Here is a 26,447-nt window from a genome sequence, read left to right on the forward strand (position 1 = left end):
GAGTACGAAACGAGCCAACGCAAAAGACAATATTAACGCAAGTTATTGGTGAGCGGGAAGGTGGATTCATGTGCACTTGAATGCTAACAAGGAACAGAGTACAAGGGAAAATAAAATCATACATACACGCAGATTCAGTATATTTCGACTCACTCGTTATTTTGTTTCGTGCGATCTTTCCAAAGGAGTATTCATTCATTGAATGCTGTTTTCCACTCTTTGTTTTGTTATATTCATTATCAGTCCCGAATGGAATAATATAATAATTCATAAAGGTTTTTCAAGTTCATATTTATATTTCTTCCTAGTTTTTACATCAAACCTAGAAATAAAGTTAAAAACAAAACAGTGATCGTAATCTAATTTATAATAGTATCTCAATATAACAAGAGGATAAAATATTATGCAATAGGTCGCATATTTCAACTAACGTCTAGTTGTTTTGTTGCTACCATTTACGCCGAGCCAAACAATAAACGTATCAATTAAAAACTATTACATGATGCAGAAATACTATGTTTCGAATGTTCACTTACTGCCCGGAATTATCAGTGCATTCGCCATTGCTGTTATTATTATTACTATTGTTGCCGACAGAATATAATGCGTGTTGTTGCGGATATCCAAAAACGGTGTAACCCTGCAGGAAAACGAAATAGAATGTGACATTTACTTTTTCTGTTCTATGGAAAATATTAAGCAAAGTGCTCGTGTTATAATAGACCATGACCATGGATCACTAAGTCTGTGGTTAGTAAGGAAGCAAACCGATTACTCGCGGTCGACTCTAGTTCATAAGGGTAACACACTTTTTTCAGGAAACGGGGGGGATATAAGGAGAATGTATGAATGTATATGTTAATCACATAACAGCTATGTAATAAGTAAATTGATTCCAACATGAGGGACATTTTGATTCGTTTATTCAAATTGTTCAATCTATTGATGTACGCGACTGCGATTACATTCACTGCACAATGCAAAAAACTGAAAAATTATGCAAAATTATTGCTCACCGGTGGAGGATGTGGAGCAGTGTATATCATCGGAGGGTAGCCGGTGTTGAACCCATAGGAATTAACTGCTTCAGATGCACCTGGCTGCGGAGCTGTTGATAGATTTTCTTGCACCATCATAATATCAGAAGGTGGTGTAGGTGCTATGACTGCTCCATAAGGTGGTACCATGTATGTTGGAAGATAGCATGTTCCTTGCGATGCTACAGCTGGATCAATGCTGGAGGAGTCCATTGCGTAGAGAGGCAAACCAACGGGGTAGCCAGTCGACGGTGGATAAACAGGGAAACCATATGGAATAGGCTTAACAAGAAATAAAGTTAGAACGGAATGGTTTCTCCTGCAGCAAAACAAAAGTTTACCTGCATAATTTCGTGGCCACTGTCGGATCCCACATTGGAAACAACATGATGAGGTACATGTGTTTTGCTTGATTTTTGTGTAGGTTGTGGTGGATCACTTTCGGTAGTAACCGGCTTGAAACGACCCGATTTAGATTCGTTAATTTTTTTCGAGGGTTTTGAGGAGCAAGTTAATTTACGTTTTGTAGACAAATTATTATCGTTCTTAACAGCTGTACTTGCTTGCCTCGTTTTTTGTTGAGTACCGCTTTCGCTATCGTTCCGTTTGAAACCTATGTTTAAACCACTCTCAAAGTCATTCATAAGTTGTTTAAACTCATTAGCATCGTCCTCGGGGGATGAATCGGCTGTTGCTACATTGGGATCTGTGTAAGCAGAATTAACCAGTATAGGCGGTTGTAAACGTAGCTGATTTTGACGAAAGTATTCCACTCCCAAATTGTAGAAATACCGTAAGGTTACCAAATCATGAACTAAAAGACAAGAGTTTCATCACATTATACTAACTATTTGTTGTTGATAACTTACGAGGTAAATCGCTCCCATTCGAAATGACACTGTGGTTGGCGTGAAAGTTAGGAAATCCATCGTTGTATTTTATATTAGGTGCTAAAGCTTGAAATAATTACTAGTATTAACAAAACCTACTTAAAACTACAATCTGGTGTACCATACTCGAACACTGCTTTGATTGTAACAACATATAGAAAAAAAACAATTGAACCTAATCTTACCGTTCAAATGTGGTGCAACTATCGAGTTCATCATTGGATTGGGCGGTGCATAATATGGGCACGGCATAGCTCCTTGTGTTGCAAACGCATACGCATGTGAAGGATATGACGGTGCATAAAATGTGGATGGAATCGTTGGATCATATGAGAACTAAATCAATAAATAAAGTGAACCTCATTCGTTTTTTAATTCATTACAAGTATACTTACTGGTTCTGAAAACGAATAGCATACAGATTGATTATTACTTGTATTGCTCGATGATGTAAACATATCATAGACACCCGACGAACAATCCGTGCTGTCCAAGTCCGCCTGGTTAGTTTTGCTTTCAAGTTTTTCATTTTTCATTGGATCGTTCTTAGTAGAGGCGGATTTCTTATTCTTGGTATCTTCAATAATAAAAGGCATGACAATCATTTCTGCAGGTGCAGGTTGGAACTCGCTGATCCCAGTGAACGAACTTAGAGTACAGTGTAATGTTTTTCCAGAATCACAACAGAATTCATTGGCTTCATTATCCAATGACTTTATTTCCGATAAACCCACATCGATCATTTTTGAATAGATTTTCTTTTTTGGGTCTGGAATAAATATAAAAGTTTCAAAGCCTCGTACACTTATAATTGTTCATAACAACTGCCAATCTTTGGTCGCTAAACATATGAAGTTGTAGATCGTTAATACTCAGATGAGAGGCTAGGGGTTATATTAAGAGGTAATGGAGCTTTCCGGTGTTTCAATGAACTCAATTGTTCCTATGATTTAGTTTGACGAACACATCGTTTGATAGCATTATCCTGAGTATCTATTCTGTCGGTAACACTGCTTGCAACCCATTTTTGAGAATGCGTTATTTGGGAAAAGTTGGGGTGGTCCTAAACCGCCCCCAGTTTTTACATCATGATTATTTAACTCTTCGCTCTGGTGTTTGCCATCAATGACTGACACAAGCCTAGCTCATCGAGCGGCGCTCATAACTGGTGGAACGCATTTGATTTTGCTATCAGAAACTTTTGATTAACTCTATGTATGCATCGGTGTTTGTGCGCGTTCCAGTGCAAGGGCGTTTATGTTTGTGTGTTGAAGATGGCTTTCACGTTTGCGTGTGCATTTGTGTGTGCACTTTTTTTTCTAACTCCACACGCGTCGCTCTAATGCTAAGTTCTTTCCACTCTAACATTGGGCCTGATCACGAACGTCACTTCACGGTGAAAACGAAATGAAGTGCGTATAACCTTGCATACAAATCAGTTCGTTTTCACCGTGAAGTGACGTTCGTGATCAGACCCATTATCTCCCTCTGGCTCAAATCCTATCTGCTCACTATAAACTATAAAACGAAAGTCACCATCCTCGATACTAAAATTACATCGGAATAAAGTGGAGGCGATCTGGCGTAGTGGTAACATCCATGCCTCTCACGCTAAAGGTCACGAGTTCAATACTCACTCCCGACATTCTTCCAAAAATGGAAGTAAAAGTGACGAACCAGCCAAATGAGTTGAAAGTCACTATAATACAGATAAAAAAAAAAAAAAAAAAAAAAACATCGGAATACGATATTCGACTTCCGCTGGCGAGACACCTGCATCAAATACCCATATCTTATGGGATTTCCATATTTTTTATCATTCAATGCTTCTAACAAATCGTAAATCGAAACAAGATTATATTCTATATTCTGGAATCAACGTTCATCTATTGTTGATAAAACACAGAAGAAAGCTCATTTGTATGTTTTGAAACGGAACTGAAATTAATTGAACTAATCATTAATCTTCAACAGTCCGAAACAGTAAAAAGTCATGTGTTGTCACTTCACGAAAGCATTTGATTGACAACAAGCCAATCTAACTATAAAGTATTCTTCTGATGATTCTTGTAGGAAATTTTCTCAATTTTACTATAACATCGTTTAACATTGTGTGATTCATACAAGAGAACGTAAACAAAGTGGCATCACGTCAAGCTGGAATGGATCGTATACTTTTCGTGACGTGACAACAACTTCTTGAGACAGTTGATACTCCTCTATTTGTGGACCGATTTTAACCAAATTTTGTGTGGGTTTCTCATTGTTTGTTCAGAGAAACCCAAGTAAAAACAAGTTTGGAATTAGTTTCATCTGATAAACTAAAAAAAGCTCTATTTTTGTAACGTGACAACGCTTCAAAATATCTGTTTTTCAAATGCTTGTTTCTCATAATTGACAAAATGAAACCTAGGTCTACCCACGGCTCTTGAAACAAGTATGTAATTGTCCATTCAATGGTATATAGACATTGAAGTTTGGTGAAGCAACTGCAGAGATACAGTAAACATTCACTAACTGGGCGAAAAGGGAAGTCCAGTTATCGACATTCGCCTTTTATCTGGTCCGGTATGTTAAACGTCTAATAAAATTGAGGGGAACTTCAATTAATTGTTTGATTCGCGTTGATCATGATAAACAAAAGGATTCCAATGGAAATTTCGCATTGAGTGCGACAACAAGTATGAAATATAATTTGAGGAAATTATTTTTATGTAATTTAATCAATGTTTTTGTCATGTGAAAATAATGTCAATTTTCATAACATTTCAAATTACATTCGAATGCCCCTCACAGCTAATCTTCCATTTGAGTATGGCGTCGATTGTTTACGAAATTCTGCTTTTTAATTGTTCCAAGGACCAGTTAACGTTCGCCCAGTTAAACCAGGACCAGTTAGCGAAAGATTACTGTATTTTAATCTTAATCTGACTGTGATAAAAAAAATGAAATAACGTTTCACAATTAATTTTGTGTCCAACTCCTGGGAGAAGGACATGTTTCTTTTATCGTTCCAGAATGAAACGTAAGTTTTCGTTTTTTGCTACAGCGTGTCAATCGTATCAATCATGAGCTCATAACTCACGGCCGTCAATTGGCACATGGCTTTGTGTGTTATTCTAGCTACTACGTCCATGCAACAATCATCATTTGATGGTGATCCCAGCATACGGTCTGTTGCATCGGTAAGTGCAACAATAGAAGCCTCATATCAACAGTCCCGCTGTGTATGGCCCAACTGTGAACATTCGAACAAAAGGAATATTCGTACACCGAAAAAGACGACATGTTGATCGATAAGATAGTAATACTCTTACGGCTAAACAGCTACCGTGTAATATACAGCAAAATTATCGAAAGATAAAAATGTACATGAATAAATTCGACTGTGTTACAGCTGAAGTTATTATATGAGCCTAATAAAATGAACAAATATTACTTTGAGGGAAACATTATCCATTATATTCTCGGTAGCTGGCTTTAGTTATCAATATCTCGCGTAATATCGATCGTACAATTTCAAGTTTAGGCTGGTTGTAAAGGAGACATTTCACACTAAAAAAAAATATTTTGCTGTTTTTGTTTGTTTCATTCAGTTGTGCGTCACAGGGTGTCAACAATGGAGGTCAACAAAGAGAAAAATCGGTACACTTTACACTTTTTCTTCTATGAATGCAAAAATTCAAGCCAGGCCGCTGAGGTTGTGAATGGTATTTATGGTGCCGATACTGCAACAGTAAAATACGTGTAATTTAATTTATCTTTAAAACTTTTAAAATTTTTTCTTAATTTTTTTTAAATTTTTCTTTTAGTGCAATACACTAAATTAAGTTCTCTACTGTCAACAAATGGCCCGTTTGAAGCTAGCGATTGACAAGAAACGTCCAGAATCAGCCAACAGAGGAGGTGTTTTGCTCCATAAGGACAACACAAGGCCACACGACTCCAGGAGCTAGGTTGGAATGTTTTAATGCATCCACCATTTAGTCCAGACCTGGCACCAAATGATTACTACCTTTTTCTCGCATTGCAAAATTTCCAGAGTCATAAGAAATTGGGATCAATAGAAGATTGTAAAAATCTATTGCTAGAGTTTTTCGCCAATAAGAACCAAGATTTATATGTTACTAGCTGTACCCTGCCACGCTTTGCTGTGGCACATAGTGGTTACATAGTTGAGTTGATTTCTTTTCAATTTTTCATGTCGTAACAACTATCCAAGAAGAGTAGGTTATTTTGTATATTGTATCATACATCGAGCTGATTCGGTTCCGAACTTTTCGAGTTTTTCACGCGTAGACAAACGTTTGTATATATATATATATATATATATATATATATATAGAGGTGGATGAAGGCAATCGATAAATTTTAAATCATTACGAAACCCAATTTCAGTTCACGATTTTGTCAAATACTTGGAAAAAAGATGTTTCCTTCACAGAGAACCCATATTTACTACGGAATGGTCGATTTTCATTAGAAGCTTAATTTCAGAAACGCACTATGGCTATATGAAAAATCATTTTTCTCCAATTTTCTCAATTTTTCATGCCCTAACAACATTCCTCGGAGTGAAATGTATATTGTGTCCAACTTTGGGCTCAATCGGTTCCGTACTTTTCGAGTTTTTGACGCGTACACAAACGAACACAACCCAGGGCGCCCAGGGCGAGAGCGAACAGCAACGACCAGAGCGGCACCGATAACAAGAGAAACGACTGGAGCACGGTCGAAAAAAAAACAAGAAAAAACTAAAGAACGAGGAAAAAGAGAGGGAGAAGAAAGAGAAAAAGGTAAAAAAAAGTAAAAACAGAAGAGAAGTCTAATCCTCGGAGTGCGAAAGGCAAAGGCGATGCGCTCACTGTCGAAGCCAAGGGTACGTTACTCCTTCCTTTCTATTCAATTTCAGGCCATCGAGAATAGACGTGTGATGTGATTTTCATTCCGGTTTTTTTCCTCTTGGAGCGTCGGTGGTGTGATGAAGAGTGCTGTTTCTCGAAAGGTCCGAAAAGAAAGATGGACCATATATATTTTTATTAGCTCGATTCATTGTGAACCATCCATAGTATAGGGAAGCGTGGTCCTGAAACGACCATATTAGTATTAGTAACAAACGATTACCAGCTCTTCCTTTCTATTCAACCAATTTCAATTTCGACTGTGTGTATTCTAAAATACATACACATACTTAAACATTAATCCTTTAATTTTGGTTTGGGTTCTGCTGTCGTTTCCTTTGAATTTGAAAGCAGACGCTTTCACTTGACGATCGAAATTGTCCTACTCATTATCATTTGTGAGTTTCAATATCACATTTGAAGACATTTGGCTTCAAAATACTATTTTTCAAATCCCGATTTCATGTACACCAAGCCACTAACCACCCTCGAGACAATCGGTTAAATATTACTAACATAGTTGTAAGCAAACATTGTCAAAATATTGAACTCCCGGCCCCGTTAGGTTGACGCCATATGAGCCTTAATAAAAATATATATTTTGGATAAAAAAAAGCCACTAACCGCCTCGAGAGGTGGATGAAAGCAGATTCAGAACTTCGAGAAAGCGTTCAGCAACAGTATTTCGAGTATCTGCAAAGCGGCTACATCCAGCATGGAACCGTGGAAGAAATGAAATCGGCGGTTTCTAATAGGGTGTGGTATTTACCGTTAGGAGCCGTTCGAAACCCCAATAACCCCGGGAAAATTCGGCTGGTCTGGGACGCTGCGGCGAAGATTAAGAGTGTCTTATTTAGCAGTATGCTCCTGAAAAGGTCCAATTTCCTAACCCCGCTGCTGGGGGCCCGTTTGGATTCCGCAAACGGAAAGTAACAATCTGCGGGGACTTAAAGCAGATGTTCCACCAGTTACGCATTCTATCTTGCGACGTTCACAGATAAAGATTCCTAAATCGGGAGGCACGCAATGTACGTAAAGGATGCGGGAACGTTTGGAACTACGACCTCGCCGAGTCAGACACAATTCATTAGGAACGAATTCCCTAGGGCAGCCGTAGTAATCGTGCCCAAGCACTACGTAGACGACTATTTAGACAGCTTCGACAGCGTGAACGAGGTCATTAAAATGACTTCAGACTCAAGATGGATTCGGGATCCCGAGCTTACGTCGTCCGCAACAGGGAGCAGAGTGGCCGAATAAGACAGCACAGCACAACCGTTGGAGACTACGGAAGAGTTGCGTGCTTGCTTGATTCATCAAGAGATCGTCGTAGAACATTTAGTGCATTTCAATAATGACCGTCGTCCCATTTTGAGAAGGATGGGAACTTAATACAAGCTCAAATACAGTAAAACTTGTTTTTGTGCGGATTTTTTGGTGCGATTTTCTGTTCTTGTGCAGTTTTTTGTGCGGTTTTTTGTGCAATTTTTTTTGCGGTATATGAAAAGAAGCATATTTGACGAAGTTATCGTCCATTTAGTTTTTTTCGATAGTTTATATGCATTTCAGTGCGAAAAAAGCATATTTGCGTCTCAATTATCCACTTCTGAAATCATTCCGCTCCTCCCATCAATTGCTCTAAGTTTTTCTAAGTTTTTGCATGACATGATTTCTAACAGCAACACGTTTCGACATGCAACTAAAAGCACAAAACAGCCACGCGCAACTGAAAAGGCAAACTGTCCCATCGCAAAGCAGGGAAACAAAAAGAAATTGAACAGTGAACGGCGTGGATTTGAGTTATTCTCTTAGGGGAAACATTTTTTATGCGGTCCCTATCCCCCGTACAAAAAAAAGGTTTGCCTGTACAATAGCATCATTCACACTTATTAAAATTGTATTATTATCAACTGGTATCATCAATGTTTTATTCAGCTTCATCGCTTTCGTTTTGTTTAACATGTGTCGAAGACGGCAATGAGCTGTTATTCTTAGAAGATACGTCTCAAGATATTTTTGTATGATGATTTTGATGTTGATGATTTTTTGTCTGTCTGTTTACATTTCGAGAATTCCTAAATGGTCTGACCTGAACCTCGGGTTTAAAAAGGTTGCAGTCAAATCATTTTGATTTTCTTCTATGGAGTTAAAAACAACCTCTCCAGCGTTCAAAGATGTTCTTTGTGCAGTCTCGTCCTTATCGAAATACTATTTTGATGCAGCAACATGCGGAATTACCTCGAATATATAAAAGCACAACGCACTTCGCTATAAAGCCTAACAGTAGTTGAGTCTCCAAATTAGTGAATTTCATTGGTTACGATATTGGTTCTAAACAAAAAAAATAATATTCGTTCAAAATTTTTAGTTAAAAATGTGTTTATTTCTTTCTTACATTTAACGCATTATTTGCTTCATGTCATATACTGTTTCTATTAATTTTCTATTTGCTGATAAATAGCCGAATATTCGGCTATCCGGCCTCAAAGCTGGCCGGATGTTCGGTATCCGGATCCGGCCAAACCACTATCCGTTTCATCACTACATTAAACCGTTTAACTTAAATTTTTTTACTTATTTTATTTTCTAGTTTTTAGTAAATTATCTGTATCATTAGTATACTTCTACAGAAAAACCATTCAAAAATTAGTTTTTTTTTCAATTTGTATTTCTTACCTAACTTTCTTCGGAATACTTTGATGATGTACTGTATTCTAATAGTCAAATAATTTCATTTACCAATGTTGAGGGGATTGCAAAAATACATAGTCGACCAGTTTGTGGCGACGACCTTTTCGAATTTATGTTGTTCATAGTGTAGTGTATTCTCCAAGTCAAGCCATTCAGCCATTTCAGTATAAGTGTTCGGTACACATTCTGAAAAAAACTTTTTTTGTGCGGTAGATAGGGACCGCATAAAAAAAGTTTCCCCCAAGAAAATAACTGAAATCCACGCCGTTCACCGTTCATTTTCCTTTTGTTTCCCTGCTTTGCGATGGGAAAGTTTGCCTCTTCGGTTGCGCGTGGCTGTTTTGTGCTTTTAGTTGCATGCCGAAACGTGATGCTGTTAGATATCATGTCATGCAAAAACTTAGAAAAACTTAGAGCTTTCGATGGGAGGAGGGGAATGATTTCAGAAGTGGATAATTGAGACGCAAATATGCCTTTTTCGCATCTCTTCCGTTCAGTGGTATCAAATGGGTATCTAGAACAATATAGGATGATAGCTGGAACCCAACATACATAGACAGCTATCCATATAGCAGCATTGATTGTTGGACATTTTTTTTATTTGTATGGAATTTATATTTTTGGAATCACGCGAGAAATAAAAGATACTTCTTTCTTAAAAGTCGCGAACTGTATGTGAAAATATGTTTTTCTATGGACAATAGTGTATGTATATGTAATTTAGTTAGCACAGAATATATGCAATATTTTATATTATCTGTTAGAACTAAACATAGGTTCCATGAAAGATCATGTTTCGTAATGGTTTTATCGGAGAAAAAATTCAGTTACGACTTTTTTTTTTAATTCATTTTAATTAATTAATTAATTCAATTTTATTTTTAATTAAAACAGTTCGTTCAGAAACAGTTCTTTCGAAAACAGATCACTCCCAATCAGTTCGTTCGCAAACCGTTCACGCTATGAATTCGTATGGCGAACTACCGTTCTTCAAAGAAGAACGACCGTTCATTCACTCTTTTTGGTGAACTAGTTCTTTCGTACCGTTCGAGAACGGTTTGCCCATCTCTAGTCAAAATCGTTGATGGAAAGTAAACAGTATGACACATGGGTCGATTTAATTGTTTCAACTATGCTATATTGGTTCAACTATGAGGGGTTGAACATATGTCTAGTGATCCCCGATTTTTGAAATTAATCATTCATCAGCTAATCGAATACTTTTCAGCAGTTTGATATTCGATACGATTAATCGCCCCAAATAATCGATTAATCGATTAATCGTCACACTGAGAGAAATAATTAGTTAGACTAACATTTCTCATTTGCTAGAAAACAGTATTCGTTCCGCCTGAAAATCAATTATTATCTTTTACGCTCCCCTAAAATCGTAAACGAAGCTCAATTCGCATTGACGGCATTGATCTTCGTTTACCAGTTAACCGTTTGAATACGGGGGAGCGTGATAGCGCTCCTCTTGTTGTATGCGAAAAGTGCGAGAAGCGCGATAGCGCTCTTCTTGTTCTATGTTATTATTTTTGAGTTAGCACCTCTCAACGTAGGATTTCGTCTTTCGGGGACATTTTTAAAGAGAACTTCACGCGCTTTATGCAGCAGACCATAATTTTGAATTAAATTGTTTAAATATTATTTTTCATTATTAAAAATAAAAAAAATATGTATAGATAAGAGAGTTTATGTTAGTAAATTTTATAAACCTCACTTTTTATGTGTTTTTTTTTCCTATTAATACAACTTTTGTGACCTAATCAGTTATCTAAGCTCTTTAATATTTTTTTAAATATACCAAAACTCATCCGCATTTTTGGCATATGCTTAAAAAATTTGCTCCGCACTCAAACGGTTGAGGAAGTGTCAAAGATAATGATTGCTTTTCAGGATAAAACTGCAGCGGTCGTAGTTTTTTTTCTTTGGGTTTGGATCGATTAATCGATGTAAATTATTCGTTCGCTTCGATTATTGGTTGCGCAGTATTCGTTCGATTAGTAATCGATTTCTGTATGAAGTATTCGATTAATCGATTAATCGAACGATTATCGGGGATCACTACATATGTCAGTAACAAGTATGAAAATGGCTGCGTCACTAGGGTCGGCAAAGCCATATTTTGGAATCTAAACTGCTGCTTGGGGCAATTGATAATGCGGGCGCTACACGATTCGTCCAACGTTTCACTCGAATGTTGGACACAAACATTTGACTAGATGAATCGACAAATTTCGTGACGAATGTGCTGCTACGCGAAGTGAATGTTCGATTCAATGCAATAGGTCCAAACAATCGGCGAGTATTTAGATCGAATGTTTATTGTTTTTATTTACCATCAAAAACGTTAGGAAACTGGATGACGGTGCGAGTAGTGAAATTGCTACCGTAGCAATTGTACCGATATCGGGCTGTAAATTAATAATGCTTGAAATCAACATTTTTAAATTGCAATATTTTGCCGAATATTTTGAATTTTATGAATCAATTTCATGGTTCCTTCATCTAAAACTTGTAAACAAACCAATCTGTCAAAGATAGATTCGGACGAATTGTGTAGCGGCGTATCGAATGTCATCGAGGGTCGAATCAATGAATAACAAAAATCCTATGACTCGTGGCACTCGCGTTGGAAGGTAATCCACAACGAACGGATTACCTTCCAACGCGAATATTCAACCCTCGACATTTGAGGCTCGTAGTTCGCCCATCGACTACACGATGCGTCTAACCATCGAGCGTCCAATATTCGCGGGTGTTCGTAGCATAGTGTGGCGCCGGCTTAACACACTGCAGCAACACAGGGGTTGCTTTTCAGAGTTGGTTGAGTTGAGTTGAGATTGAGAAGCGCCGCACGGGGCGATTGTCGATAAAAAAAACATGGCGTCTGCTCTTTGTATTCTTTTCCAACCTTGTGGGTTGAGTAAATAACGCCACTCGGGGCTATTGGTACAAAAAATATGGCGGCTGCTTTTATGTGTTAGACGAAGAAAAACGCCGCTCGGGGCGTTTGACGATCAAAATGGCGTCTGCTTTTCTATGCCCATTTTCAACCATGTGGGTTAAGGGAAAAACGCCACTCGGGGCAATTGTCAATGAACAGCTGGCGTTCCAACCGTGTGGGTTGAGAAACAATTGTACTCGAGTTACTGGGTATTCCACACTTTCCTCTTTCAATAACTTGGATTGACGAGGAGGATAAAAATAGGAACAAACTTAAATACTGATAGCGAATTCGTTTTTAAAACTGAGTCAGTGCCAAACTGACTCTGTAATAAAAAAACGTTTTCAGTTTCACGAATGCGTTGGTTTGTTGGTGTACGTTATATAGTCTGATTTGTTTATATTTACGACGGCAAATGTACAGTGTCGACGTCTGGTGGTGATATTAGTACTTGGGAGGTAAATTGTTCTCCATCAGATCAGAAGGGCCAAGTGCAGTGTAAACATATAAAAGTTTGAATGAAAATTTTTACTTAATATTGTTTGATTACCTAACACATGTAGTTCTGACACTCACTTAAACATTTGTCGATTCATTTCCTGTTTGTTCCACAAATAATTACTATTATAATATAAAACGATCATTAGACACAGTTTTCGTTCAATATTCTGCGATATCGGAAAAAAACTTTTATTTAATCACATAAAATAAATATTCGACACGTTAAAGTAAATTTTCATTCATAATTTTGATTTTGAAATTTATTCCACCTGAATATCCATCATTATTTTCACCTCCCAATGAAAGCACACGTAGCTTAATGCCGTCTACTCTACTCTTCAAAATCAGAATCCGAATTGGATTACGATTCCAATAATACAAAAGCAAAAGCAGCAGGTTTTCCATTTTCATGGTCTTTATTTTTAGATTTTCCAAAACAATATTCGGAACTTGACAGTTCAGTATAGTTGTATTGGTGAACCCGAGTGCCAACCCGTGAAACATCTCAGTGCGAAACTAACAGCTTTCGGGGCGAACTAGTGCGACACTGAGTGCGAAACTGAGTGAATAAAAAAACGTTTTGACAGCAGTTAGTGCGGCACTGGGGTTGAAACTGAACAAAAACGAATTCGCTATAAATTAACCCTCCTGTACTCGCGTGCAAAATCATAAAACGTATACTCGCGCACGGTGTCACAGACCGAAAATTGAACTTCTCTGTAATGTTGCCACTGTGTATTTTTCAGGCTATATTGGCATTTATTTGAAGAAGAGGATATTATTAAATGAAAAAACTCCAAAAAAATATGTTTCATTGGAGTTAGAATTAGAACGTAGGATAACTGCATGTTCGAAACAAATATATTTTATACATTCCATGCAGTTGTTGCGTTTTTTTTCGGGTCTTTTATCGAAGAGAAGAATGTATAACGGCCTTCTAGATAATCACCAAATGATAAAGGTCTGGAATATGAAGTTTGCATATTTCTAATATTTTTTGTCTCTGTATTCTTGGTAAACTGAGAATTAATGCCTTTTTTTAGATGGGACATAAAAAGATGATATAAAAGGATTTCTTTTCTTTTTCTTGTTTTCTATATTGTTCATTATAAAAAATATCCCCGAAACTGTAACTGTTCAAAATTACCGATTACTTTATAGTTTACTGTTTACAATTCTTCCACAAGTGAAATTCTTTCACAAGTGGGTACAATATTCTAGAATATGATAAAAGGCACTTGTCCAAAAAAGTTACTCCTATACTCGCGTCGGTGTGTCAGACCGAAAATGTTAAAAAAGCGGCACACGTCCCCTTTGTACCAACACATGCGATATGCTAAACGATGACGAACGACGAATAACGAAGCTAGAGAGAATCGCAAATTCGTAGTGTTGATGTTTACTGAGAAATGAACGAATTATTGATTTCTCGGTCTGACAGACCAATGAGTATAGGAGTGTTAATAAAAAACTTGAAAGCAAATACTTCTGGAGTGTGCGGACAGTGGAAACCAAACAAGAATCCCCGCGACACACATGCCTACGACACGAAAGGTGAACATACTGATTAGACGACATTCGCGGGTTTGATAGTGTACATGCTTCAACCCGAGCTCCTCCGGCTCATCTAGCAACACAATCATACAGTAACAAGGATTTGACACATAATCATCATGGCACTTGAAATCAGGGGTATGACTAAAACGTCAAATCCCTCATATTGCCAGTGTACCCAATATTGCTGCGGTTTACTGACATTTTGGTTCTGACAATTACTGTTGTTTACAACTCGGTCCGGTTATATAGTCAAATAGTGACTAACTTTAAACTCCATGTTGAATGTGAACACCTCCATGTGAAACCGAAATATGAAAATCACTTATGCAGTTAGAAATAAATGTTATTATGTTGGTAAACAAATGACGCCATATTGATTTTGATTTTGGGTAGCCTATATTCAATTGATGTCTAACCTCTGCTTGAAATAAGGCATGACATGTTCAAAACATGTTACCAGAACTACAGTCAGTTGCAGAGATTTCTAGAACATCTCATTCCTGTCGAAATACCAAATAGGGAATAAAAATCAGTTGAAGTAGAATCAGCAGCGAGCATTTAGGACTTCTTCGATGCGCTAGAAAAAATATTCATTGTCTCCAAATTCAATCAACTGATTGAATCTTGAAATGCATTTTAGATTTGTTTGATGGATAATAAACTAAACCCAATAACACGTCGGGAATGAAAGGCTGCTTCATCTGGATTCATGCCACCATTGATTAGTAAATTTAATACGGAGAACAGATGCCAAATGGTTGACGCTCTATCCACCAAGCGAAAACTACATGCGACTGCAAAAGAAGTTTTAGACTGAAATAAGGACGTTGCGGTCTAGGATGTGTGGCGTGCAGAGTTCATATACTCAACTTATGCAATCAATACAAAGATAAGGCGTTAGAAGACGAGTTCAAATGGTGAAAAGGTTTTCTCTCTGCTACAATTACCTGAGCCCTAATCACACAGCGGAGCAGAGATATCTCTTGCGGCGATAGACAAACCTCAAACAGCAACTCAAGCAAATTTTGTGAATATAAACGTGATTAATATTCATCTCCCTTGATTTGTAGGGAATTTATCCAGTTTTGTTTGTTTAATGGAAAACTGAATAGAAACAACAACATTGACTAATGGAAGTTAACGTCAATAATGACAGTAGAATTAAAGGTGTCTTCTAAATTTCAGATTATTCAGTCAACAGGAACGGGGTCAATTTTCTATTAATGTGGGACAGTGGCGTAGCGTGACCGGGTGGCACCAGGGGCGGGTCACTAGGCTGTCACCCCTCCAAACTTAACTAAACATGAAACGTATTTATTATAATATTAGCTGACCCGACGAACTTCGTCCCGCCCAAAATAGATTTTTTGATTTGAATACTTTCAAACATGAACGTTTTCTTACTAAGTGAACGTTAGTGAATCCAATCACTGAACTTTCCATTGATTGATTACTTTACTATTTTCTTTACTATTGATTACCCTTTACTATTTCGTTTTACTATAAATTGTCTAGTACTTCTATAAAAATTCGTCCTTATAATATAAAAATATTTTCAGAAACAATTCTCGTCCAAGATTCTTCAAGCATTTGGAAATAACATGTTTCTCCGTTGCATGGAATACATGTTTGATACAGAGAATATTACAAAATAAAGACAACTCAAATCGGACTATTCCTTCCTCGGGTTTAGGGCACACCAACACATTTGGCCTTCCATTTTTGTTTATATAGATAGAAGATATAGGAATGCGTTATTCCGTCTGGATTTCCTTTTCCACTTTCGAACAAAAATCAATTTCGTTAGTGCCAACATCAAATGGACTAACAACGCTTAGCTAATATGGGAATAACATATGGGAATTCAATTTTCCGAATTTTCCGATTTTTCTCTCCGCTATATTGATCTACGGGATGAGACGAATACAACAAAATACAGGAGGCTAAAATCGGACCATCCCTTCTTAGGGTTTTCCGCTTACCAACAGATTTTGCCTTACATTTTTGTTTATATAGATATAAGATATGGAAATGCGTTATTTCGCCTGAAAATCCATTTCCACTTACGAACAAAGATCAATTTCGATAGCGCAAATATCGAATAAACTAACAACGCTTCTTATGATGTAATTTTCGAACATGTGGGGGAATTCAATTTTTCGAATTTTCCGAATTTATCAGAATGCGTTATTCCGTCTGAAAATCCTTTTCCACTTTCGAACGAAAATCAATTTCGTTAGCGCCAACATCAATTGTTGGCGTATGTGAATTGTAGAACGTATGGGAATTCAATTTTCCGATTTTTCTCTCCGCTATATTGATCTACGGGATGAGCTGGCGCCGTCACTGGGTGGACATTTGAATGATGTTGTATTTCACACATAATGGCATAAACCAAACTTTAATTTGAAATAAAAGTTTCATCGAAATTCGAATTCTAAGTGTGTTTTATTCCAATTTACTTTCGGAATTTAAAGTTGGAAAACCCTGTATATACAAACAGGTCAAGTTGAATGAAACCATTTAAAACGTAATCAGTTGTTTGGGGACTGCGACCATCTTGAATTTGGAATTTTCATGATCTGCTATGTTCTACTAGACGAGAACTTTCATTTGATACTCATATTGATGAGGTTTTGAAAAAATAAATATGGCGCCATTTTGTGGTGGCGGCCATTTTGGATTTACATTTTTCATAAATAACTGTATTCTACTAGTCAAGCCCTTTCATTTGATATACATATTGATGGGGTTCTGAGAAAATATGTAATCCGCCATTTTGTAGTGACTGCCATCTTGGGTTTATATTAGGCTGTCAAAAAAGTCCTGCGGTATTTTTTTTGAATTTTCATTTGTTCATAAAATTAGTACAATCATCATTTGTTCGATGACTTGTTCCCAACGAGATGCCAACTTCATAATACCCCTGTTATAGAAGCTCGCTTCCTTATTGGCAAAAAACTCGGATAGCCAATTTTCACAGGCCCCTTTTGTGGCTTCTTCTTCTGACTACCTAGCTCGTTCGCTATGGACAAAAACAGGTGGTAGTCACTTGGTGCAAGGTCCGGACTATACGGCGGATGCAAAAGAACCTTCCATCCGAGCTCCCGGAGCTTCTGGCGCGTCACCAAAGAAGTGTGTGGCCTGGCGTTGTCCTGATGGAAGACAATGCGGCCTCTGTTTATCAAAGATGGCCTCTTCTTCATGAGTGCTACCTTCAAGCGGTCCAGTTGTTGGCAGTACAGGTCCGAATTGAGCGTTTAGCCATAGGGAAGCAGCTCATAATAGATTATTCCTAGACAATCCCACCAAACACACAGCAGAACCTTCCTGGCCGTTAATGAGGGCTTGGCCACCGTCTGAGCCGCTTCAGCGGGCTTCGACCACGACCATTTGCGCTTCACGTTGTCGTAAGTGACCCACGTTTCATCGCCAGTCACCACCCGCTTCACAAACGGGTCGATTTTGTTGCGATTCAGCAGCGATTCACATGCGTCGATACGGTCAAAGATGTTTTTTGCGTCAACGTGTGTGGCAGCCATACATCGAGCTTCTTTGTGAATCCAAGCAAGCCCCAGCTCTTGGCCGATGCTACGGCTGCTACTATGCCGGTCTTTCTCGGCGAATTCAGCGATTTTGTCGCAATTTTCGACGACAGGCCTTCCGGAGCGTGGCGCATCTTCGATGACCTCTACACCAGAACGAAAACGTTGAAACCATCGTTGTGCGGTGGAAATGGAAACTGTATCGGGTCCATAAACTGCACAAATTTTATTGGCAGCTTGAGATGCATTTTTGCCTTTGTCATAGTAGTACTGTAAAATATGTCGGATTTTCTCTTTATTTTGCTCCATATTTGCGACACTATAACTCACGTACGACTTAATCAAACAAAACACTGTCAAGTACTATATTATAGCGCGCAAAAATACCTTTCCAACAAGCTATAGTATGACTCGATACAATGAATACAACTAGAACTACGCGCTTACAACGACACCTCGCGGAAATACCGCAGGACTTTTTTGACAGCCTAATATTTTATAAATAACTGTGTTCTACTAGTCAAGCCCTTTCATTTGATACCCACATTGAACCGGTACTGTGAAAATATGTAATCCGCCATTTTGTAGCGGCCGCCATCTTGGATTTTCAAAATCATGGAATACGCAGTTTTATAATGACACCAGAGATAAGATGTGTTCCAAATTTCAGATCAAACGGTCAACAGGAAGGGGGTTAAATTTCTATTAATGTGGTACAGCGCCACAGACAAAGTTACAAAGTCACAAACATACAAACGGGGCAAGCTAGATAAAACCGTTCAATAAATAAGTGCAAATCACAATTATACAGGTCGGACTCGATTATCCGGAGACTCGATTTTCCGGGATTCGATTATCCGGAATTTTAGACTCGATTATCCGGAGTATTTTATTTTTAATTTTCGGAAATTTTAATAATTTGTATAATAATTCTATATTGAATAGCTAATAGGGTATCAAAAGAAAGGTCTTGACTAGTAGAATGCAGTTATTTATGAAAAATGAAAACCAAGATGGCGGCCACTACAAAATGGCGAATTGCATATTTTTTCAGAACTCCATCAATATGAGTATCAAATGAAAGGGCTTGACTAGTAGAACACAGTTATTTATGAAAAATGCAAATCCAAGATTGCGGCCACTACAGAATGGCGGATTTCATATTTTCGCAGAACCCCATCAATATTGGTATCAAATGAAAGGGCTTGACTAGTAGAACACAGTTATTTGTGAAAAATGCAAATCTAAAATAACCGCCACCGCCAGATGGCGCCATATATATTTTTTTCACAACCTCATCAATATGGGTATCAAATGAATGGGATTGACTAGTAGAATACAGTTATTTATGAAAATGCAAATATAAGATGGCGGCCACTACAAAATGGCGGATCACCTATTTTCTCAGAACCCCATCAATATGGGCTTGATTAGTAGAACACAGTTATTTATGAAAAATGCCCAAAAATGTATCAAAAAAAAGTTCTCGACTAGTAGAACATAGCAGATAATGAAACATCCAATTTCAAGATGGCCGCAGTCCCCGAACAACTAATTACTTTTTGAATGGTTTCATTCAGTTTGACCTGTTTCTATGTATGTTTGAATGTTTGTTGGATTGTCCCACATTAATAGAAAATTGACCCCGTTCCTGTTGAATGATTGATCTGAAATTTGGAACATACATTTTATTCTACTGTCATTATAAAACTGACTATTCCATGATCCTGAAAAATTCAATTTAGCCGCCGCAAAAAAAATGGCTGAATGGCTTGATTTGGAGAATACACTACACTATCAACAACATAAATTCGAAAAAGTCGCCGCCACAAAATGGTCGACTATGTATTTTTTGCAATCCCCTCAATATTGGTATCAAATGAAATGATTTGACTAATCTAATACAGTACAGGTCGGACTCGATTATATACAGACTCGATTATATGTGATTCGATTATATACAATTTTGGACTCGATTATATTCAGTTTGGATTTTTTTTATATATTTCATATATGGCTTATTTCATGAAGAAATGTAACCTTTCAACGTTAAGGTGGAGTTTAAGTGGCTATTACATGTACAGTGGGATAAAAATCGTGATTTTTGAAGATTTTGCTTGAATTTTCAACAGGAATTGTTTATATTGATATTGCAGCAAATTAAAAAAAGATAGAAGTTCTGCGTCAAAGAACAAATTGTGGAGCGGTTGAAGAACTTCATTTTAATTGATAGAAACAATCTAGTTTAATATAAATTTTGAAGATAAAATTAATAATAACACATTATAAATTATCAACTTTTAAGTGTATCACTTCCAAAATGTTTTTAAAATTCACTAATTTAGTGTTCCACTACTATATCCTGTACTAAATGTTCTCATCTTTCATTTGAAAGCACCATAATCGTCTTCCGTAGCGTACTTTTTAATGTAGAGCCAGTTTGAAGCAACAGAGTCCGAAACAAAAAAAAAGTTCTGTAACTATGTCATTGTTGAAATTCGAACATATGTGTAGGAGGATTTTTTTCATCATAAATGATCGTCTATCACCTCCTGAAAGAATCTGGATAAATAATTTTTTTTTCATGTGAGAAAGGTGTTTTCTGACTTTAAGGGAATGCATCAAAAATCAAATTCCTCTTTTATTTTCAAAAAACGAAAAACACATGCAAAAAAACAAATAAAAAAGATTTTTTTTGACTCGATTATCCGGAGTGAGAAAGACGGGTGGGTAACGTCGGGGACATAACCGGAGTGACGTAGGACTATACAAAGGGGACAGCTTTTGTTAAATATATATTTTAAATATATTGTTTTATTTTCTTCTACCTACCTACCTATTTTTTTTAATATCTACCTATCTACCTGAAAAATGGATTAGTTTACTGTTTACTCTTTATGAATATGTACGGTATTAGGGACAACTTTCGAGCCAGGGTGAGCTCGATCGGTCTGCTAGAATATTTCAAGGCCATCATAGCAGAAAAATACCGTCTCCACGAGATCAGATACTCGGACGGCTCAAAAGGACCATCGGGAGTTGGATTTGAGGTAAGCGATAATAATAATAGTCTGATTTCCAGCAAGAAACTCGCGGACATCTGCCAGGTCTTCTCGGCCGAAGTGGCCGGCATCTTCGAGGCAACTACAACTTCATCTTCCAAGCCGTTGTTGGTCGTCTCCGACTCGGCAAGCGCCATTGATGCCATCGGTGCGACCAGGTCCAAACATCCATGGGTACAGGCCATCAGGAAGAACATATTGCCCGACACTGTGCTCATGTGGGTCCCCGGACACAACGACATCGCAGGGAATGAAGCGGCCGACCAGTTTGCCGGAATCGGTCACACCAGACCGTTCTTCACTCGGGATGTGCCGCTTGACGATGTGAAGTTGTGGATCACCAACTCTTTCCGCACCTTTTGGACCGAAAGGTGGTTTGCAGAGAGGGGGCAGTTCCTCAGAAAAGTCAAGGGCACGATTGTCAGGTTTGACGATGTTAAAGGAATGAGAGAACAACGAATCCTGTCCAGATTGAGGACCGGTCACTGCTCGGTCTCACACGGATTCAATAGAGGACCCTTCCATCTACACTGCGACCTCTGCCAAATCCACAACTCCGTCGAGCACTTCTTGTGTGGTTGCCCGAAATTCGATGATCTACGAAACCTGCATGGAATCAGCGGGAGTGTAAGGGACATCTTGAAGGACGATCCAGCAAGAGTAGCAGCGCTTGTCTGCTACCTAAAAGATGCCGAACTATTTTTTAAGATCTAGCGTCTGAACAATGGATCAGTCAAGAAGATCCTTGTTCCTTCCCCTCCACGATGAAGGGGAATAAGAACACGCCGGCATCTTCAACGGCACGGCTTCCTCTCCACTGGCCTGGAGCCATGGTCCGAGGACATCCATGCCATCTGGTCCAACAAGCAAACAGCAAGTTCTTTGTTAAGTCATGTCTCGCAAAAGGATTTATATGTGTTAAATTTTTACGTCCAATTTTTATGTGATAATTTTATGTGCAATCTGTTCCTAACGAAACCTTGCGGCAATGCCGTCGATAAAGAGGCGAACCAGCCCAGGAGGCTGAAAACCTCTCAAATAAAGAATAAAAAAAAAAAAAAATTTATGAATATGTTGATGGTTCTGAGAAGAACCTTTGGTGTTGTGTTTTTGTTATCACTCGATATTCCCATCTTGTTCGGTTAAACCTTCCTGTTTAGCTATTGCGTTTGCCACTCGCCACAGCTTTCACAGTTGGAAAATTTCTTCCCATCCAGCTTGTGACATGTTGTTCAGTAAATTACATTTAATGCGACATGCTGGAGAAACACTTTGCCACTCACTGAATCTAATTGTTGCCTTGATGAGCGCCGAACCGAAGCTGCTCTGTTCTTGATGCGGGTTTTCTGATTGTCGTGAGCAGTTTTGCAAGCCAACTCGAGCACTCCGACGGCCGAAACTCTATAATCGCTGTTAGGTATACTGGTGCTCCGGCACCAATCCGTCCGGCCTAGTTACCCTTGCGGAGCAATCAGTGAATGCGATCAACAGGGAACTGGAGACCTGCACGGTTCGAGTGAGACTTTGCCTTTCCCTTAACTTGTCCTCCTTTGTTACGTCCACGATGCCGATGCCGTACAACCACACTGGTTTACGGTTTGAAAGAAAATAAGATATTTTTTTGGGGTCCGCGTGTTTTATACTCTAGCGGTACACACTCACAGGATAGAGACAAATCGGCAGACTCAGCCAGAGGGGCGAGTCCAACGAGACGAACGAATGAGCGTTAAAAGGGAGCGATGGCAAAAAAAATACATTCATTACGATTTGTTCGCTCGTTGGATTCACATGCAGGCTAAAAAGGGTCCTTTTCAGGATCACAAAATTATCTTCAATCTAAAGAGTTTATTGTTTTGTTATCACTCGATATCCCCATCTTGTTCGGCTAAACTTTCCTGTTTAGCGATTTGTTGCCACTCGCCACAACTTTCACAGTTGGAAAATTTCTTCCCATCCAGCTTTGTGACATGTTGTACAGTAAATTACATTCAATGCGACGTGCCGAAGCGCCACTCAGTATCGCATTGGAGGCGATTTTAACCTGTAATTGAACATTTGCGATGACAGTGGTAAAGTGTCGACTTTCAATGTGGGGTCATAATTTGGATCTCTATGTTTACAAAAATGTCCAACTAAATAAGTCGCATTACATGTCCGTCCAATTAGCTAAATTTCGAACTAATTGTAAATTACTGTACTCTCAATCTGGAAACAATTTAAGAATTGGTGAAAATTGAATAATCAGGAAAGTCCCCAACTATCAATAAGCTCAGAACAACTGCCAAATTCACATACTCATCAGATCCTGGCAAACAAATTATGAAAAAATCAATTTGTGTTTTATTATTATTTTGGATAATGTTTTAGAAAGCATTGAACTGTATTTCCTAAACTCTTTTTTGGAAGGTTTAATGGCCCTGAAAAGCGCCTTGTTTTATGGAATGGTTCCAATTTAGAAAACTTAGTACTCGTGGTTTTGAAAAAAAACCATTTCGAACGCCCTCGATGCCGCCTTGTTCTGGATTTGCCACCAAAGCAGTTTGTATAAAGAACAAACTTTTTTCTTCTACTACCTGATGCCGTTTTGCGATTGCGTTTGCCACTCGCCACTCGCTGCAACTGCCAGTTGTCTTGATGTCCACAGAACCGAATGTGTTCTGTTCCGAATGCGGGTTTTCTTATCGTCGCGAGCAGCTTTGCCAGCTAACTCGATCACTTCGGCGGCCGAAACTATATAACGCCGGCTAGGTGGACTGGTGCACTGGTACTAACGCGCTCGGCCTAGCTACCCTTGCGGGGAACTCCAGATCAACACGGTTCGAGCGGGATTTTGCCTTTCCCTTCACTTTTCCTCCTTTACCATGTCCAGACATGGCTGCTTGGGTTGGTTTGTTGATGTGTTGTGATGCGAACCGATGTGGTGTACGGTTTGAATGAGAATGATCGTTACGGCGGCGGAGCGGGGATTTTTAAGCTGACCAGGCTGGCTCGAGAATTACGCATGTGTGAGACTGCGACCAATGTTCGTTAATTTTTTTCTTTTTTCTTTCCAATCGTGCTTCATTCTATTTCGCTGCTGCTTTGGTTGCCCGTTTTGGTCGGTACGATTTGAGGAGCACAAAATGGACCAATCAAAAATGGGCACATAGTGCATTTTAACAATGCTTGATATTTCACAATTATTCAATTATTTATCTCAAGAAAAATGAAATGTTATTCGTTATGATAGATGCGTAGATATATTTCCTATCAATTGATGCAAAAACCTTTGCGATCTATTGAGAAATGCTCGAGTTATAAGCGTTCCAAATCTTGCATTTTTTCCTACTTGTTCAGTGCCTAGATTTCCATTTCACCCCCTATATCTTCCGGTTAGACGTAGTCCTACGTCAAAAAAAATCAATACTCCGGATAATCGAGTCCGACCTGTATTACGTTTACCGAGAGAAAATTCGATTTTTAATGATTCGATTATCGGAGTTAAAAAAAAATCAATACTCCGGATAATCGAGTACTACCTGTACCGAACCTCCGCACAGTGGTACGCCAGGTCGCCCAGAATTACCAGTGCTGTAAAATTCGTAAGGCTATTACCTGCTTCACCGCTTGGAGCAGTGTAGCCGTAGCTATGTAGTTATCGATTATTTCTGACCGATATTGGTCAAAAGAAATCACAGTCTCGTGAAAAGGTGAGTCTCCGTGTTTACTTACCACTTACCGCATTGCAAAACTTCCTGAGTGAGAAGAAATTGAGATCAAGAAAAGATTGTGAAAAACGATTACCAATAATGACCAAAATATCTATGAGAGGGGCATTATTAAGCTATCTTCAAAATGGCAAAAAATTATATAACAAAACGGTGCATATTAGACCCAAATCGGACAATCCGAAACATTTTAAATAAAGTTCTGAATTTCACGCGAGAATAATGGATTTCTTTTTCCCCATTCTAATATTTTGATTTGAAGATGATCTTTGTCTGACTGCATTATTTTCTTTTACCAAATTTCTATAAATAGAATTCGCTTTTAAGCATCTTGACAGACGCTTCTTAGAGTCTTCTACAGCTACTAGATACAACTTGTTCAGCTTTTGGTGAACATTAAAAACAATACAAAAAATGTCCGAGATTCAAAAGGCCCATGACCTTTCCATCGATGATCCTCCATCGAATCATTTGCTCCGTTAGACTATTTCAAATTTCAAAGGCAAGCAGTCAACATGCACTTAAAAACTTTAAAACGCTTGCAGCAAATGCTCATTTCGGTAGTTTGTCATGTATTTTACAAAAGCTGCTTTGCAGTTGAAGGAACGTTTCCAAAACGTTTCTCTGGTTAATTATCAATGGTTGATCAAAAGCATCAATTTCGTCTAAATAAGTTTTTATACAGCGTACAGTTCAGCATATTGTCTTATTAAGCACAAACATACTATTGTTCGATAATTATTCAACTGAGTAGTTTTATTACAACTGATGATTGTTTGTTGGTTCAACTCATATCGAAATATTTTTTTCCGTTTCTCTTAAATATTTGTTGGTATTCTAAGCCCCTAAGCTGGTATTCACTGATTCGCATTGAATTCGGTGGGGACAAAAAGAAGAAGATCCCAGCGAGCGAGGTGCAAGGTGGCACTAAATTTCAGTTTCAGAATTTCCGCATTATTTTACGAAATACCCGACTTTCAAAAATAAAATTTCAATAATATTGTGTTAGTTAAAAATTGATTTTCGAAACCCGAATTGCGAAAATATTTTTAATTTATTGTTTCCAAGTGCCGCATGTAATACAAATTGGACGATGTGTTTCTCAGCAACAAATTTTGGGTTGGATGTAGGGTTCAGGAAATACGGACCCCACCTCTACTTACTCAGAACTCTAAAAGTTCCATTCATTAGAATAACTGACTAAAATCTCATTGATCACATTCAAATATATTTCGAGAGTGTCCAGGATAACCTTTATGATCAGTTCCTGAGTTGAACCAAAAATCCATAATGCGACTCTTCTACGCAATCGAAATTCTACAATCAATTTAATGTAAGTCAAAGTAGGTAAATAGGTTACTTGAATCTCATCCGCATTCCTGAACAATCAGAATAAACAAAACTGAAGCAATCATGTTTTTTAGTCCATTATGTGATTCAGCTAGATATGTGGATTTGTTCTTGTTTTTATTTAAAGTGATAACCCATTCTTAATTATTTCATTGACTATTGCAAATAAAATTACACAGAAAACCTGGCTTATTAAAATAACACTGGACAAAAATGCTTAGGAGCATGAAGTAATTAACACGAAGAAGCACTTTTT

The 26,447-nt window shown here is 38.0% G+C and overlaps 1 protein-coding gene across 2 annotated transcripts in view; it reads right to left on the bottom strand.

Moving 5' to 3' along the window:
• Nucleotides 1-276: 276 nt before the first annotated feature.
• The window catches only part of LOC129770926 (protein ovarian tumor locus-like), a 79,146-nt gene continuing 52,975 nt past the window's right edge, over nucleotides 277-26,447 (bottom strand). Inside the window, exons 8-13 of one of the 2 annotated variants that reach the window (XM_055774136.1) lie at nucleotides 2,323-2,696; nucleotides 2,113-2,263; nucleotides 1,907-1,987; nucleotides 1,379-1,851; nucleotides 1,017-1,319; nucleotides 277-640 (exon numbers count right to left, since the gene is read on the bottom strand). In XM_055774136.1, the coding sequence (XP_055630111.1) occupies nucleotides 533-640; nucleotides 1,017-1,319; nucleotides 1,379-1,851; nucleotides 1,907-1,987; nucleotides 2,113-2,263; nucleotides 2,323-2,696 (1,490 nt within the window). In that variant the 3' untranslated portion in view covers nucleotides 277-532. Of the gene's footprint in view, nucleotides 641-1,016; nucleotides 1,320-1,378; nucleotides 1,852-1,906; nucleotides 1,994-2,112; nucleotides 2,264-2,322; nucleotides 2,697-26,447 lie in introns of both variants that reach the window. The other variant, XM_055774129.1, reaches the window with a different exon arrangement.

Source organism: Toxorhynchites rutilus, chromosome 1 (genome assembly GCF_029784135.1).
Source record: "Toxorhynchites rutilus septentrionalis strain SRP chromosome 1, ASM2978413v1, whole genome shotgun sequence".
Lineage (NCBI taxonomy): Eukaryota > Metazoa > Arthropoda > Insecta > Diptera > Culicidae > Toxorhynchites > Toxorhynchites rutilus.